This window comes from Gadus chalcogrammus, chromosome 7 (assembly GCF_026213295.1).
Source record: "Gadus chalcogrammus isolate NIFS_2021 chromosome 7, NIFS_Gcha_1.0, whole genome shotgun sequence".
Classification (NCBI taxonomy): Eukaryota; Metazoa; Chordata; class Actinopteri; order Gadiformes; family Gadidae; genus Gadus; species Gadus chalcogrammus.
The window spans coordinates 30,892,419-30,909,803 of record NC_079418.1 but is presented as its reverse complement, the minus strand read 5'-3'; the positions used below and the strand labels follow the sequence as shown (position 1 = coordinate 30,909,803).

General features: G+C 51.0%; 2 protein-coding genes across 3 annotated transcripts in view; both read left to right on the top strand.

The window, feature by feature from the left end:
- Positions 1-4,088, top strand: part of taf1 (TAF1 RNA polymerase II, TATA box binding protein (TBP)-associated factor) — a 29,594-nt gene extending 25,506 nt beyond the window's left edge. Inside the window, exons 37-40 of the mRNA XM_056594598.1 lie at positions 1,298-1,390; positions 1,499-1,715; positions 2,342-2,534; positions 3,717-4,088. Coding sequence (XP_056450573.1) covers positions 1,298-1,390; positions 1,499-1,715; positions 2,342-2,534; positions 3,717-3,981 — 768 coding nt within the window. The 3' untranslated portion in view covers positions 3,982-4,088. The remainder of the gene's footprint in view (positions 1-1,297; positions 1,391-1,498; positions 1,716-2,341; positions 2,535-3,716) is intronic.
- Positions 4,089-14,385: 10,297 nt separating this feature from the next.
- dbn1 (drebrin 1) overlaps positions 14,386-17,385 on the top strand; it is a 41,703-nt gene continuing 38,703 nt past the window's right edge. Inside the window, exon 1 of one of the 2 annotated variants that reach the window (XM_056594699.1) lies at positions 14,386-14,670. In XM_056594699.1, coding sequence (XP_056450674.1) covers positions 14,588-14,670 — 83 coding nt within the window. In that variant the 5' untranslated portion in view covers positions 14,386-14,587. The remainder of the gene's footprint in view (positions 14,671-17,385) is intronic. The other variant, XM_056594700.1, reaches the window with a different exon arrangement.

Below are 17,385 nucleotides of genomic sequence, written 5' to 3'. Positions count from 1 at the left end.
TTCTTCAGCCTGTGGTTCTTCAGTGACCTCTGACCTGTTCTTCCTCATCCGCTCCTATCCTCTTCCTCTGGATGTGTGTGTGTGTGTGTGTGTGTGTGTGTGTGTGTGTGTGTGTGTGTGTGTGTGTGGGTGTGTGTGTGTGTGTGTGTGTGTGTGTGTGTGTAGTGGTGTGTGTGTGTGTGTATGTGTGGTGTGTGTGTGTGTGTGTGTGTGTGTGTGTGTGTGTGTGTGTCAGCCGTCTGAGCTGCTGGAAGGCAGGGCTCCTGGTCTGTTCTCTGATTGGCCACTTGGGGGCGCTGTCGAGAAGAGAGGGGGGCAGGTATGGAGAGAGAGAGAACCCTGACACCAGCCTCCACCTCTCCCCTCGCATCCCCCCTTCCTCCTCCATCATACCTCCTCTCCGCCTCTCCCCTCCCTCCTCCCTCCTCTCTCCCCTCCCCCCTCTCCTCCCCTCTCTCCGTCTCTCTCCTCTCCTCTCTGTCTCTCTCCTCTCTCCTCTCTCCTCCTCTCCTCTCCGTCTCTCTCCTCTCCTCTTCCCCCTCTCTCCTCTCCCCCCCCCCGCCGTCTCTCTCCTCCTCCTCTCCGTCTCTCCTCCTCTCCTCTCGTCCCCCCCCCCCCCCCCCCCGTCTGTCACTCGTCTCCTCTCCACCTCTCCCCTCCCCTTGTCTCCTCCTCTCTCCGTCTCCTCTCCTCTACTCCTCCTGCTCTCCTCTCCTCTCCCCCTCCCTCCTCTCCCCCCCCTCTCCTCTCCCCCCTCTCCTCTCTCCTCCTCTCCCCTCTCTCCTCTCCCCCCTCCCCTCCCCTCTCTCCGTCTCGTCTCGTCTCCTCTCCACCTCTCCCCTCCCCTTGTCTCCTCCTCTCTCCGTCTCTCTCCTCTCCTCCTCCTCTCTCCTCTCCTCTCCCCCTCCTCTCTCTCCTCCTCTCTCCTCTCCCCCCTCTCCTCTCTCCCCTCTCCTCTCCTCTCCCCCCTCTCTCCTCTCCCCCTCCCCTCCTCTCCCCCTCTCTCCTCTCCTCTCTCTCCTCCTCTCTCCCCCTCCCCTCCTCTCCCCCCTCTCTCCTCTCCTCTCTCCTCCTCTCTCTCCTCTCTCCTCTCCTCTCCTCTCCTCTCCCCCCTCCCCTCCTCTCCCCCCTCTCTCCTCTCTCCTCCTCTCTCTCCTCTCTCCTCTCCATCACTCCGTGGCTCTGTGCTCATGTGAGGTTGATAAAAGAAGTAGAAACAGTTAACGCGTAAAAGGTGTTCTCGTCGTACCCAATCACATTCCTGAACGTCCTTGTCCCGGCTCCGCCCCTTCCACAGGGTCGCCATGGTCGCAGGCTGGGGGGGGAGGAGTCAGACGTGGACATCGAAGGCTTCGAGGACGAAGACGGCAAGCCCAAGACCCCCGCGCCGGTGAAGACCCTCGACCAATCACATGCCTGATCAGAGATCACATGACTCTGGTCGTCATCATTATATTGTTATGAGTTGAAGTGTTGATGAGTATTTTGTGTCCCCCAGGCGGAGGACGGGGACCTGGAGGATGACGATGACGAAGATGACATGCTGCTCCCGCCGCGGCGCCGGATGCTGGAGCGCCACGAGGAAGACGAGGAGGAAGACGAGGAGGACGAGGAGCGGGGGCGCGGCCCTCAGGCCAGCGTCCTCTACCAGGACCTCCTCATGTCCGACGGGGAGGACGACGCCAGCGAGGAGGAAGGAGACAACCCCTTCTCCTGTAGGTCCCGCCCGCTTCCTGTCTGCCTTAGGCCGCGCCCTCTCACTTCCTGTCGGAGAGCTCTAGCCTTAAGTGGGCGGCATGCGTACAGACCATATAAGGATTTACTCAATCTGGCCGACATGAGAACATGTTGTCCTGGTGTGTGGTTTCCGTTTGGTCACTGAGCCTACGTTAGGAAAGACCAGTTTACTCTCCATGGCGACCAGTGTCATTTCCATGGAGACGCCACTGGTTCCCATGGAGACCAGTGTCGTCTCCATGAAGACCAGTTGGGGTCACAGTGGAGATGACGCTGGTTTCCATGACGACCAGTGGGGGTCCCCACGGCGATGCCACTGGTTTCCATTGGGACCAGTGTCACCTCCATGAAGACCAGTGGGGTCTCCATGGAGATGACCCTGGTCTCCATGGAGACGGGAAATCAGAAATCCGACTGGGGGATGTAAATACAAATATCCAGGTCAAAGGTCACATTAAGATCCTTCAGTCGTGGAGTGGCGAGAAAAAAAGTTGCGAGGAGAGGCTAATCCTGGCCACGCCCCTCTGCCCAACTGCCCTACCGGTCTGCTCTCTCATCCCCCTCAAACCGTGACTTACCCCCCCCCCCCCCCCCCCCCTCACAGCCATCCACCTATCGGAGAGCGGCAGCGACTCGGACCGCGAGGACCTCCGCGCCCCGCCCCCGCGGCGCGTCCTCCAGGAGACGGCCCGCATGGCGCTGGACCAGGAGGAGAGCATGATGTCCTACGAGGGGGAGGGGGGGCCCGACATGGAGCGCCACCAAATGGAGCGCCACCTGGAGGACAGCAACGTCAGGTACACGCCGTCCCACGCCGTCCCACGTTGTCCCACGCCGTCCCACGTTGTCCCACGTTGTCGCACGTTGTCCCACGCTGTCCCACGCTGTCCCACGCTGTCCCACGTTGTCCCACGCTGTCCCACGCTGTCCCACGTTGTCCCACGTTGTCCCACGTTGTCCCACGTTGTCCCATGTTTTTCCACGTTGTCCCAAGAGGCACGCTGGTACCCGTTTTTTAATAATAATAATAATAATTAAAACAAAAGGCAAGTAAACAACACCATAACAATAGACAACACATTAAGAGAGAGTGAGAGCGAGAGAGAGAGACAGAGAGAGGGGGTTGGAAGATGGCGGAGGACGATTGGTCAGATGTTGTAGGTGGTCCTGAAGAGATGGGTTTTAAGTTGACTTTTGAATGAAACATGTTCCCTGACGCACGCGGCATGGAGCTGGACGAACGGCCTGGCTTGTGGATCAGGAGGTAGAGCGGGTTGGCTGGTAACCGGAAGCGGTTGCTAGTTCGATCCCCGGCTCCTCCTAGCTGAGTGTCGAGGTGTCCCTGAGCGAGGCATCTCACCCTGACTGCTCCCGACGAGCTGGCTGTCGCCCTGCGTGGCTGACACCGCCGGTGGTGTGTGGGTGTGTGTATGAATGGGTGAACGTGGGGCGATATTGTGAAGCCCTTTGAGTGGCCACTGGTTGGAAAAGCGTTAAACGCAGTTCGTTTATCGTTACAGACCGAACAAACCTGTGTAGGTGGACCTCAGTCTTGTTTACCGCCCCCTCGTAAACAGACTGGGTACTCTCTAATCAGCCCAACGTGGGTCTTATTCAGCTCGCTAACAGCTGGTACAACTAATCATTTAAATGGGCTTTGTTAAGCTAGCTAAGCCCGCCAATCGTCAACCAATAATCACTCCAAACAGCAGCCCTAGTTCTGCTAGTTTCATTTAGTTAGCGTCCCTAGTGCCAGCAACGCTAACGTTAAAGAGGTATAACAATGTATAACCCCCTCTGTGCTGCTAGCTACAGGAGCTAACTCCAAGGGGTATGACAATGTAAATCCCCCTCTGTGCTGCTAGCTACAGGAGCTAACTCTAAAGAGGTATAACAATGTAAATCCCCCTCTGTGCCGCTAGCTACAGGAGCTAACTCTAAAGAGGTATAACAATGTAAACCCCCCTCTGTGCTGCTAGCTACGGGAGCTATGACGACCTGGAGAGTCGGGGCCCTCTGGAGGGCCAGGTCCAGATGGAGGGGCGGCTCCAGATGGAGTCCACGGGCCTGGGCAACGGAGGGGAGTATGGGCTGAGTGAGGAGGAGGAGGAGGAGGACGAGGAGGAGGAGGCCCGGAGGAGGGGCGTCCCGGCCGTGCTGTCGGCCGTTCAGCTGAGCGAGGACGAGGAGAGCGAGGAGTTCCACTCCATCGGAGGAGACAGTGACATGGACTCTGACAACTAGCCCCCGTCAGCCCGCTCCCGCTCTCATGGTTCCCCTTTTTCAAAAAATGTGGCCGAAGGAATTTGCATTAAGGCGTTGTATAGTTTGAGCTTTTATTGCATTACTCGTTGTTTTATGAAAAGAAAGCGCTGCTGTTTGAATGCGGCTACAGAAAGTGTCGCGTTTAAAACGTTGACCATGTTGACTCGAGAAGAAAACTATTATGTTGTACACCAAGCTAAATGTACATAGCGCTTGTTCGTGTGCTTTTCAGTGACCTCTCAATTTACTCATTTTACCTTTTCTACACTTTGTATATAAAATGCAATAAAATTTGATCACAGGTCAACCTCGAGGCTCTTTCTTGTTCCGCTTCAGGAACTCAACCGTAAGTTCTGTTCTGATGGATCTACGTCAGAGTTTACACTGCTTAACTGTCTGTTCTGATGGATCTACGTCAAGAGTTTACAAGTTCTGTTCTGATGGATCTACGTCACAGTTTACACTGTTTACAGGTTAGGGCTGATGGATCTACGTCAGAGTTTACAAGTTCTTTTCTGACGGATCTCCCTCAGAGTTTACACTGTTTACAGGTCAGGTCTGATCGATCTACGTCAGAGTTTACACTGTTTACAGGTCAGGTCTGTGGATCTACGTCAGTGTTGACACTGCTTACAGATCAGGTCTGTGGATCTACGTCAGTCAACAGTTTACGAAGTTAACAGTTAACAAAGTTTACAGTTGAACCATGTTACGACAGTGTTAAAACAGTTTGCAAAGATTCTGTTTACAGTTTACCAGGTTGTTTATTGCTGCTGACGTTTCAAAGCCAAAAATATGCAATGACAACTAACCAACCACACCTAAACCAGCGCAACAACAACCATGACTGCATGTGATTACAAAAACTGTTCCACATCGTGTTTGAACCCCAGCTTCAGTCCAGGTTCCTCCTCATCAGGTTTGAACCCCCAGCTTTAGTCCAGGTTCCTGATCATGTCTGAACCCCAGCCTCAGTCCAGGTTCTCCTCATGTCTGAACCCCACCCTCAGTCCAGGTTCTCCTCATGTCTGAACCCCACCCTCAGTCCAGGTTCTCCTCCTGTCTGAACCCCACCCTCAGTCCATGTTCCTCATGTCTGAACCCCAGCCTCAGTCCAGGTTCTCTCCTCATGTCTGAACCCCACCCTCAGTCCAGGTTCCTCCTGTCTGAACCCCACCCTCAGTCCAGGTTCCTCCTGTCTGAACCCCACCCTCAGTCCAGGTTCTCTCCTCATGTCTGAACCCCACCCTCAGTCCAGGTTCTCTCCTCATGTCTGAACCCCACCCTCAGTCCAGGTTCCTCCTGTCTGAACCCCACCCTCAGTCCAGGTTCCTCCTGTCTGAACCCCACCCTCAGTCCATGTTCTCCTCCTGTCTGAACCCCACCCTCAGTCCAGGTTCCTCCTGTCTGAACCCCACCCTCAGTCCAGGTTCCTCCTGTCTGAACCCCACCCTCAGTCCATGTTCTCCTCCTGTCTGAACCCCACCCTCAGTCCAGGTTCTCCTGTCTGAACCCCACCCTCAGTCCAGTTCTCCTCATGTCTGAACCCCACCCTCAGTCCAGGTCCTCCTGCTCTGAACCCCACCTTCAGTCCAGGTTCCTCCTGTCTGAACCCCACCCTCAGTCCAGGTTCCTCCTGTCTGAACCCCAGCCTCAGTCCAGGTTCTCCTCATGTCTGAACCCCACCCTCAGTCCAGGTTCTCCTGTCTGAACCCCAGCCTCAGTCCAGGTTCCTCCTGTCTGAACCCCACCCTCAGTCCAGGTTCTCCTCATGTCTGAACCCCACCCTCAGTCCAGGTTCCTCCTGTCTGAACCCCACCTTCAGTCCAGGTTCCTCCTGTCTGAACCCCACCCTCAGTCCAGGTTCCTCCTGTCTGAACCCCACCCTCAGTCCAGGTTCTCCTCATGTCTGAACCCCACCCTCAGTCCAGGTTCTCCTCCTGTCTGAACCCCACCCTCAGTCCAGGTTCCTCCTGTCTGAACCCCACCCTCAGTCCAGGTTCCTCCTGTCTGAACCCCACCCTCAGTCCAGGTTCCTCCCGCTCTACCGCTGGACCGAGCTCCGGTTCCACCGCCAGTCCACCACAGACATCCGGGCCGGAGCGGAGAACGCCCGACCATGTCCAGACGGGTGAGTGGAGGGGTGGGGGTGAGCTGACGGGGGAGTGGAGAGGTGAGGGTGAGTGGTGGGGTGGGGGTGAGTGGAGGGGTGTGGGTGAGGAGAGGATGACACCCGACCAGGCCTAGACGGGTGAGCAGACGGGGGAGGGTGAGGACCCCCTGGGGAGAGGGGCGGGGTCCTGGTGGTCCTGGAGAGGCGTCTCGAGGCGGTGGACCCCTGATGGACAGGAGACCCGTCTGGGAGGGGCAGCAGCTGGTTAGTAATGTCACTAACATGTTGTACTATATACTGTGTAGGTTACTAACATGTTGTACTATATACTGTGTAGGTTACTAACATGTTGTACTATATACTGTGTAGGTTACTAACATGTTGTACTATATACTGTAGTGTGTAGGTTGGTATGTTACTAACATGTTGTACTATATACTGTAGTGTGTAGGTTAGTATGTTACTAACATGTTGTACTATATACTGTAGTGTGTAGGTTGGTATGTTACTAACATGTTGTACTATATACTGTAGTGTGTAGGTTAGTATGTTACTAACATGTTGTACTATATACTGTAGTGTGTAGGTTGGTATGTTACTAACATGTTGTACTATATACTGTAGTGTGTAGGTTAGTATGTTACTAACATGTTGTACTATATACTGTGTAGGTTACTAACATGTTGTACTACATACTGTAGTGTGTAGGTTAGTATGTTACTTACATGTTGTACTATATACTGTGTAGGTTAGTATGTTACTAACATGTTGTACTATATACTGTGTAGGTTACTAACATGTTGTACTACATACTGTAGTGTGTAGGTTAGTATGTTACTTTCATGTTGTACTATATACTGTGTAGGTTAGTATGTTACTAACATGTTGTACTATATAATGTGTAGGTTACTAACATGTTCTACTATATACTGTGTAGGCTAATATTACTAACATGTTGTACTATATACTGTGTAGGTTAGTATGTTAATAACATGTTGTACTATATACTGTGTAAGTTAGTATGTTATTCACATGTTGTACTATATAGTGTGTAGCTTAGTATGTTACTAACATGTTGATTTATATACTGTGCAGGTTACTAACATGCTGTACTATATACTGTAGTGTGTAGGTTAGTATGTTACTAACATGTTGTACTATATACTGTGTAGGTTAGTATGTTATTCACATGTTGTGCTATATAGTGTGGTCATTCAGGATTATAAATCCAATATGTAGGTTAGAACATAGTGTAATAATCAACACCCATGTTAATATTTCAAAGATGAATGTTTTTGTTTGCAGACTTTATAAAAACAGCAATATGTCACTCGCACACAGGGCCAACGGATTAATATTACGATATATATATGTGGCATTATATTATTATTATTGGTATGATGTACAATATGCAATACCGTAGTTGGAGGCATGACTACCTGATTGACGCCTGGCTCTGGGGGGAGGAGTTAGGCACTGGGCCTCAAGGTGGGCGTGGCCAGAGTGGGCGTGGCCCGAGTCTGAGCCCTCCAGACTGCGGCTCTTCCTGACAGCCTGCAGGGAGCGCAGACTGGTCCTCAGCAGGGGGGCGGGGCCTCCGTCGCCGGCGGTAACGGCTGCTTCTGCACACACACACACACACACACACACAGCTCTTAATGTAGTAGGGTCATTATATATATATATATTATGTTTGTATTATTATACATGATTAATAATTTAACCTTTCATTATACAACAATAGTCGGTTTTGATGCATACCTTTACTCTGAAGGAGAGCTAAGGGGTCTCCACCTTTACTCTGAAGGACAGCTAAAGGGTGAGTACCTTTACTCTGAAGGACAGCTAAGGGGTGCGTACCTTTACTCTGAAGGAGAGCTAAGGGGTCTCCACCTTTACTCTGAGGGACAGCTAAAGGGTGAGTACCTTTACTCTGAAGGACAGCTAAGGGGTGAGTACCTTTACTCTGAAGGACAGCTAAGGGGTGAGTACCTTTACTCTGAAGGACAGCTAAAGGGTGAGTACCTTTACTCTGAAGGACAGCTAAGGGGTGAGTACCTTTACTCTGAAGGACAGCTAAAGGGTGCGTACCTTTACTCTGAAGGGCAGCTAAGGGGTGCGTACCTTTACTCTGAAGGGCAGCTAAGGGGTGCGTACCTTTAGTCTGAAGGGCAGCTAAGGGGTGCGTACCTTTACTCTGAAGGGCAGCTAAGGGGTGCGTACCTTTACTCTGAAGGACAGTAAGGGGTGCGTACCTTTACCTCCTGAATGGAGCCGCATCTTGCCTCAGTGGACATCTGTGTTGAGCTTCCTCAGCTTGGGGAACTACCTGTGTGATTGGCCGAGGGTCTAGAGTAGGGCGGGGGTCCCCCGAGGTGGTGTTCAGGGGGGGCCACACACGGCGTTTCCGCCAGGGGTCCCGGTCCAGGTGGCTGATGTCCCCCAGCGTGTAGCTGGGGTGCTCCCCACGCAGACCTGACAGGAGGGTGTCATCAATCAATCAAGCTTTATATGAGAGAGAGAGAGAGAGAGAGAGAGAGAGAGAGAGAGAGAGAGAGAGAGAGAGAGAGAGAGAGAGAGAGGAGAGGAGAGAGGAGGAGAGAGAGAGAGAGAGAGAGAGAGAGAGAGAGAGAGAGAGAGAGGGAGGATTGGTCAGATGTTGTAGTAGAGGAACAGCCCTGATGGAGGCGTAAGGATGAGGTGTGTACTCACTAGCCTCCTGTTCCCGGTCCAACACCTGGAGATCCGTTGGCTGCTGGGATCTGTAGTCCTTTGGTGTGGACTCCTCTGATCTGTAGTCCTTCAGTTTAAAGGCCTGGGATCTGTAGTCCTTTGGTGTGGACTCCTCTGATCTGTAGTCCTTCAGTTTAAAGGCCTGGGATCTGAAGTCTTCCAGTCTGTAGTCCGAGCTGTCCCAGTCGCCCCTGTGGTGGGCTGAGAGAGAAAACCTTGTGTTGTGATCAGCAGTTCAGAGGATGAAGGTGGTTTTAAAAGTTCAGAGGAGTTCATCTAAATCAAGGTGGTTGTCCACATGTTTATGTGGACATTTTTTCCCTTGTTCTTTTAACAACCAAGGACCCAGATTAGCTACGATATTTAATACATTCATTGAATTGAGTTATTCTGAGACCTTGTGTTGATGTCTGACTGGACGTCTGCCAGTCGTAGACCGTGCTGCTGGGCCGCCCCCTGGTGGACGAGATGTGTACTGCTCTGAACTCTGAGGAACCGAGACACCAAACAGAATATGACTTTAACTTCCTTAACCTTTGATTTGTTTCCTGCTACCGTTATGTTCGTCCATTCAACACCATCACCTTCTCAAAAAAAGGGAGGTTTTTGGGGGGGTTTTACGGGGTTGGTCTGTAAAGCCTGTTGACCCTGCAAGTTTCCTAATAAAATGAGATTTGTCTTACTATTGTCCAGGATGTTGTTGAGGACTCTACAGGCGGCCTCCATGTCAGGACTAGGGTGGTCCAGGACCCTCCTCGACCAGCTCAGAGCCGCCTCACTGGGGTCCCCCCCCATGTCGTCCTGGTCCCACTGCTGCTGGGGAGACTCATAGAGCCTGCCCGTGCAAACACTCTTTACTCACTATCAGAAGTCCATCAGAAAACACTCTTTACTCACTAGTGAACTCCATCAGAAAACACTCTTTACTCACTAGTGAACTCCCTCAGAAAACACTCTTTACTCACTAGTCCACTATCAGAACACTCTTTACTCACTAGTCCACTATCAGAACACTCTTTACTCACTAGTCCACTATCAGAACACTCTTTACTCACTAGTCCACTATCAGAATACTCTTTACTCACTAGTCCACTATCAGAACACTCTTTACTCACTAGTCCACTATCAGAACACTCTGTTCTCACTAGTCCACCATCAGAACACTCTTTACTCACTAGTCCACTATCAGAACACTCTTTACTCACTAGTCCAGTATCAGAACACTCTTTACTCACTAGTCCAGTATCAGAACACTCTTTACTCACTAGTCCAGTATCAGAACACTCTTTACTCACTAGTCCAGTATCAGAACACTCTTTACTCACTAGTCCACTATCAAAACACTCTTTACTCACTAGTCCACTATCAGAACTCACCCTTTACTCACTAGTTCAGTATCAGAACTCACCCTTTACTCACTAGTTCAGTATCAGAACTCACCCTTTACTCACTAGTCCAGTATCAGAACACTCTTTACTCACTAGTCCAGTATCAGAAAACTCTTTACTCACTAGTCCAGTATCAGAACACTCCTTACTCACTAGTGCAGTATCAGAACACTCCTTACTCACTAGGTAACTCCATCAGAAGACACTCCTTACTCACTAGGTAACTCCATCAGAAGACACTCCTTACTCACTGGTGCACCATCGGGACCTACCATCGGGTGTCGTCCCGGCCCTCCTGCTCCTCCTCCAGGACCTCCAGAGCGTCCAGGGGCCCGGGCTGCTCCGCCACAGACCCCCTGGTGGGACCCCAGGGGGGGGAGCCCGGGTCCTGGTTGCAGGTCGCACCATCGCTCCCCTCGTCCATCCAGACCAGCCGGTACGGGATCGGGAGGCTCCTGGCTCCCGCGGTGAAATCCTCATCCTCATCCTCTTCATCCTCATCCTCGTCATCCTCCTCTTCGTCCTCGCTGGGAGGCAGCAGGAAGCTGTGGCGGGCCCCGGGCTCCGAGGGGCGGCCGCAGAGGCTCTGGTTCCAGTCGGTCATGGTCGGACCCTCCGTCTGGTTCTCAAAGATCTGGCTCCAGTCCTCAAACTCCAGGTCACAGCGGCTGTGGTCCGCCCACAAGGTGGGCACCAGGACCGACATGCTGACCAGGAGGAGGGCGAGGGCGGCGGCAGCAGACCTACGTCCCTCCTGGTCCCTCCTGGTCCCTCCTGGTCTCTCCTGGTTCCTCCTGGTCTCTTCTGGTCCTTCTTTGTCTCTCCCAGTCTCTCACGATCTCCCCTGGTCACTACTGGTCCTTCTTTGTCTCCCCCGGTCCCTCTAGGTCTCTCCCGTTCCCTCCCGGTCCCTCCCGGTCCCTCCTGGTCTCTCCGGAGCTCGGCCGTGAGTCTCTTCTCAGACCCACGGAGACAGCAGCTGTCTGGGGCTGAGCAGCTTGGGACTCTAAGGAGCCATCAGGAGAACTGAAGGAGACATCAAGAGCTAAGAGGATTAACAGACGAGATGCCGCTAAAAATAAGAGCTAATGGAGAAGTGTGTGTGTGTGTGTGTGTGTGTGTGTGTGTGTGTGTGTGTGTGTGTGTGTGTGTGTGTGTGTGTGTGTGTGTGTGTGTGTGTGGTGTGTGTGTGTGTGTGTGTGTGTCCAAACTGATCACTTGTGAACCCCCAACACGACACCACTGACTGGAGTCCTTCCTTCAAAATGATTCAGGACCCACAGAAAGACCTTATGAAAAACAAAGGTTTTGTATTATTTTCAGAACAATCTAAAACCGAAATGTATCGGGCCCTCTCCATGAATGAAAAGGGAAAATAATCATGTTATAGGCTATACAGAATCATAAATAAATACATTTTCAACGTGGTCGGGTTAAAGAGATGTGTACTGCTTTGAACTCTGAGGAACCGAGACACCAAACAGAATATGACTTTAACTTCCTTCACCTTTGAATAGTTTCCTGCTACCGTTATATGTTCGTCCATTCAGCGCAATCACCTTCCAAAAAAAGGGAGGTTTTTGGGGGGTCTTACGGGGTAGGTCTGTAAAGCCTGTTGACCCTGCAAGTTTCCTAATAAAATGAAATTTGTCTATCAGAGCAGCCTCACTCTGAGCTGGTCGAGGAGAGACCCCTTTTGAGGAAGTCTGAATGCGCGTTGCCTCCTGTGGAAAGACGTGCAGGCCTACTGCCACCAGGGGGCGGCAGAGTAGAGCAGCTTCAGCAGACGGCCCACGGATTAACTTCGTGGTTGTGTAGCCTAGTGTCAATACATCAGATTAATTAATTTCAATTTATTTTCAATCCAAAGGACCTTTATTGGCATGGACAATGAACATCTAAATGAGTCTGTATTTCTTTAGAGCCAAACTGTGATTATTTCTTCATAGCTATGAATCTGTCCCTTTCTCCATAGCTATGAGTCTGTACCTTTCTCTATGAATCTGTACCTCTGTCTATAGCTATGAGTCTGTACCTTTCTCTATAGCTATGAGTCTGTACCTCTCTCTATGAGTCTGTACCTTTCTCTATAGCTATGAGTCTGTACCTCTCTCTATGAGTCTGTACCTTTCTCTATAGCTATGAGTCTGTATCTCTCTATAAGTCTGTACCTTTCTCTAAAGCTATGAGTCTACCTCTCTATGAGTCTGTACCTTTCTCTATAGCTATGAGTCTGTCCCTTTCTCTATAGCTATGAGTCTGTACCTTTCTCTATAGCTATGAGTCTGTACCTTTCTCTATAGCTATGAGTCTGTCCCTTTCTCTATAGCTGTGAGTCTGTACCTTTCTCTATAGCTGTGATTCTGTCCCTTTCTCTACAGCTATGAGTCTACCTTTCTCTATAGCTATGAGTCTGTACCTCTCTATAAGTCTGTACCTTTCTCTATAGCTATGAGTCTGTACCTTTCTCTATAGCTATGAGTCTGTACCTTTCTCTATAGCTGTGATTCTGTACCTCCGTCTGTAGCTATTGTTGAGCGAGGTATTCATCTTTAAACAGTGAGATATGGTTTCGCCTCACGCTGTTTCCCCCTCCCTGCCAGAGCCCTGCCTCTAGCCTCTAGCCCCCACCTTTAGCTGATCTATGTGTATTAATCCTGTTATCAGCCCCCCTCCCTGCCAGACATGGCTCTCTATCCCTCCACTACTCTTGAAGGGTTGATCCAATCCTTCATGTGTGATCGAATGTGTGTATATGTGTGTTCCCTTCCTCCTGTTCTCCTCCTCCCCCCTGACAGACATCTGTCTCCAACCCAAACGGCCCTTCCCCTGTCTCACAGCCCAACGAGAGATCCACAGGACTGGGGCCCATCTTATCCAGGTATCATACCCCCCCCCCCCCCCCTCCCTCCCACCCTGCCAAATCTTCAGCCTATAGAGTGGATAGGCGGTTTGTGATTGGCTTGATTTGAATAAGGGTAACCCAATAGGAATCAGTGGGTTGCACCCCTTCGTATGATAACAGGTAATGATCGGAGGTAACTGAGATAATTATGTCCTATGTTTTCAAATGCTGTTGTATGTGAGGAATTTGGGAAGCATTAACTCTGCAGCCTATCTGAAAGAAACAGACTTGGAAACCGCATGTCGACATGGGCTTACTTCTCAATTACGAGTCAAAGACACAAAGGTAAGAAACAACAGACTCGTAAAGGTACAGACCTTCACGAGTCTACCTTTGTCTCTGTGGGTCTATACGGGTCTTTAGTAGTCCGTCCCTTTCTCTGAGTATACCTTTCTCTATGAGTCTGTAGGATTCTCCAGGGAGGCCATTACATTCCTGGCCTCAGTTTACCCCGTGGTCATCAGATAACGTTGATATTTACCGTCTCAGTGCAGGTGAGTTTATTATCTAACATTCTAATGGGTTCAGAGAAACTATGTCGGAGATTTGATGCTGCCGTAGGCCTTCCATCCTCTCTAGCTTCCTCTCTCTCTTCTTCTAATGGTCTCTTTACCTCTCTCTACCTCACTCTCTCTGTGTCTCTACTTCTAACTCTCTCTACCCCTCTCTCTCTCTCTCTACTACTGACACAGTTTATTTGCCCTAGATCTCTCCCGCAAGATGAATCCCTATCTCACACACACACACACACACACACACACACACACACACACACACACACACACACACACACACACACACACACACACACACACACACACACACCTACAACTACATGTTGCTTATCAACCTCCTGATGAACAACATGTGGTAAACATGGAGGTCAACCAGCTCACAGGTGGGCCTGATCAGGGAAGTCCTGCTCTAAACCAATAGGATCTCTGTGTTCGGCCTGGGACGGGATGCTCCGAATGAGCGTTATGGGCTAGAGAGAAGGGGGGGGGGGCGTTAGCGCCATGCGTTTAGCGGAGAGAGGAAGGATATCCGTTTCCGTTACATATTTCTGATATATTGCTTCATCCAATTTTACGGTAAATTCCCTTTTTGTTTCTCTTTGTGACTTTGTTGTTCTTCTTGACTGGTTCTCGTTCTTCTTGCTCCGGGGACCGTTAACTGGACTACACGGTTCCTGCAGGCGACCGGAAATGGCTTTGCGGTAGACCGGTAGATAACGGTACAACCAAGGACCCTCGTTCATCCTCAGCAGGACCCGGCGGCATTAGGACCCAGCTGCCGCAGCAGCCGTCCTTTGTCTCTACCAGTCAGCGTCTCTCTCTCTCCTCCTCCTCCTCCTCCTCCTCCCACCGTCTCCTCCTCTCCACTCTGCAAATCCGCAGTCCTCACTCCGTGTCTGTCCTCCCTCCGGTCCGCTGCAGTGTCGGCAGCATGGCGGTGAATCTCGGCAAGAACAGACTGGCTCTCCTCACGGCCTACCAGGATGTCATAGACGAGGCCTCGGACACCGACTGGTAAGACCCGCTCCTCCTCTCCCGGTCCTCCCGGTCCTCTCGCGCTCTGCTCTCGGGGGTATTGGACGCTGCGCGTGGAGGATGCACGCCCCCCCCCCCCCCCACCCCCACCCCGTCAGCATCCCTGCGGTGCAGAATAGACCGTTTTAAAACATTAATATCGGTCCTGTTATTCAGAGGGTGAGTCGGGTCCTGCGGAGGGGAACTCTCCGGGTGCGTGTTGCGGTCAGAGGAGGACTTTTCTCTCCTCTCCGGGTACATCACGGAGTGATGGCGGAGCTTTGTGTGTCTGTGTGTTTGTGTGTGCGTGTGTGTGTGCGGGGGGTCTGGCCGCCGGCCCGACACCTGGAGGAAGTGGTTCCGGTGTTCTGGGGCTCCGGGTCTGTGGGCTCTGGCTCCGATCCCGGGGCGAGAGGGAGTCCGTGGCCCCGCATAACGGAACTGACCGGGGCGAGGCCAGGGAGCTGTCAATCAGCCCGGAACTTGTGCTCCCTTAACTTCACCCCACCCCCCCTCCCCCCTCCCCCACCTCTCCTCTCTTCCCCATCCCCCTCTCTCCCATCCCTCTCCCCGGCGCTCTCTCTCTCTCCTCTAATGAAAGTAGTCCGGGGACCGGGACTGTTAGGAACAGGGTTCGGGGGTCTCGCGCTCTGTCGGTGTGTCAGACACGGGGTACACCGGCTCGCGACGTCTTCGGCGGCTTTGTGTGCAGACGTGCACGTGGCCGCAAGCCCGGGCCCGCGCCTCGTCCCACCTGCTGGAGAATAAAGACGAGAGAACCGGGGAGACGTCGCGCAACGTCAGGGAGTCACGTATAACGGGACAAGCACATTTATCGCGATAGATTAGGGATGGGGGGATTCAACCCCCAAGATAAATCACACCATTAAAGGTCGAACCTCTATGATCAGGTCCCGGGGGGTAACCCCACTGCAGTGAACCTCCGGTCGTTTGGGATTTGAGTTTTGTTTGTTTTTTAACCGTCAAATGTGAGGCCGGGCCATCTGTACCCAGCCGGTCGATATGTGGCGGTGATGACGTCACGTTGGCTTAAATATGTCGCGTCCTGACCTCCGTCGCGTCCGCCGGGTTGACAGACACACTGACGGCCGTCTGTGAAACCAATCTCCGCCTCAGATCAGTTCTGTATTCCGGCGGTTTTCAGAAGAGCGTTTTGTTTTAGCTGCCGTTTCGCTTCTCAAAGGGCTGGCTGAGTGTTGTTGACCACAGCTGTGGTAGAAGTGATGTAATCCTACATTGATTTTCTAAAGATGGATATGAACAAAAGGCCTTTAACAACAGCAGCAGTGGAGAGTTGATGTGTCCCCTCCGGGTCTGGTTCTGTTCAGGGTGTGGGGGGGGGGGGGGGGGGGGGGGGGGGGGGGGGGGGGGGGGGGGGGGGGGGGGGGGGTGGCGGTGTGTGGTGGTGGTGTGTGTGTGTGTGTGTGTGTGTGTGTGTGTGTGTGTGTGTGTGTGTGTGTGTGTGTGTGTGTGTGTGTGTGTGTGTGTGTGTGTGTGTGTGTGTGTGTGTGTGTGTGTTTATATTAATGATAAACTAAACACTGAACCCTGGCTGTCACCTCTCACCTCTGACCTGCTCTGGGTTGTTATGAAGTGATTATTCTGGAATTACAGAGGAGTGTGTGTGTGTGTGTGTGTGTCTGTGAGAGGGGGGGGGGGGGTGTGTGTGGCATGCCCTCATTTTTACACTTGAGGGGATTTAAACAAAGACTCCCCTAATACCCACCCCCATCTCTCACTATGACTATGTGTGCACTATCACTATCTCTATCACTCTCTCACTACACGTTCACTCTATCACTATCTCTATCACCACTCTATCACTCTCTCACTACACTGTCACTCTATCACTATCTCTATCACCACTCTATCACTCTCTCACTACACTTTCACTCTATCACTATCACTATTACTACTCTATCACTCTACTATCACTTTCACTATTACTACTCTATCACTATCACTCTACTATCACTTTCACTATTACTACTCTATCACTATCACTATTACTACTCTATCACTATCACTCTACTATCACTCTACTATCACTATCACTATTACTACTCTATCACTATCACTCTACTATCACTATCACTATTACTACTCTATCACTATCACTCTACTATCACTATCACTATTACTACTCTATCACTATCACTCTACTATCACTTTCACTATTACTACTCTATCACTATCACTCTACTATCACTTTCACTATTACTACTCTATCACTATCACTCTACTATCACTATCACTATTACTACTCTATCACTATCACTCTACTATCACTTTCACTATTACTACTCTATCACTATCACTCTACTATCACTTTCACTACTCTTTCACTCCATCACTACACCATCACTCTACACTATCACTATATCACTGTCACTCTCACTCCATTTCTAAACTGTCACTCCATCACTATCACTAAGCTATCACATCACTATCTCTGCAGTATCACAGTTACATCACTGTATCACTGCACTATCAATATAGTTCTACTCTATTTCACACTAAACCTACACTATCACACTATGACTTCACTGTAACTACACTTTCTGTCGGTATAATCCCTCTCTCACTCTCTCTATTATATATCTATACATATTCCACATCATATCCATTTAGTATTAACAATCCCCTATCCTTGATTTCGGAAATCATAGCATTTAAATAAGGATTTTTTTATGA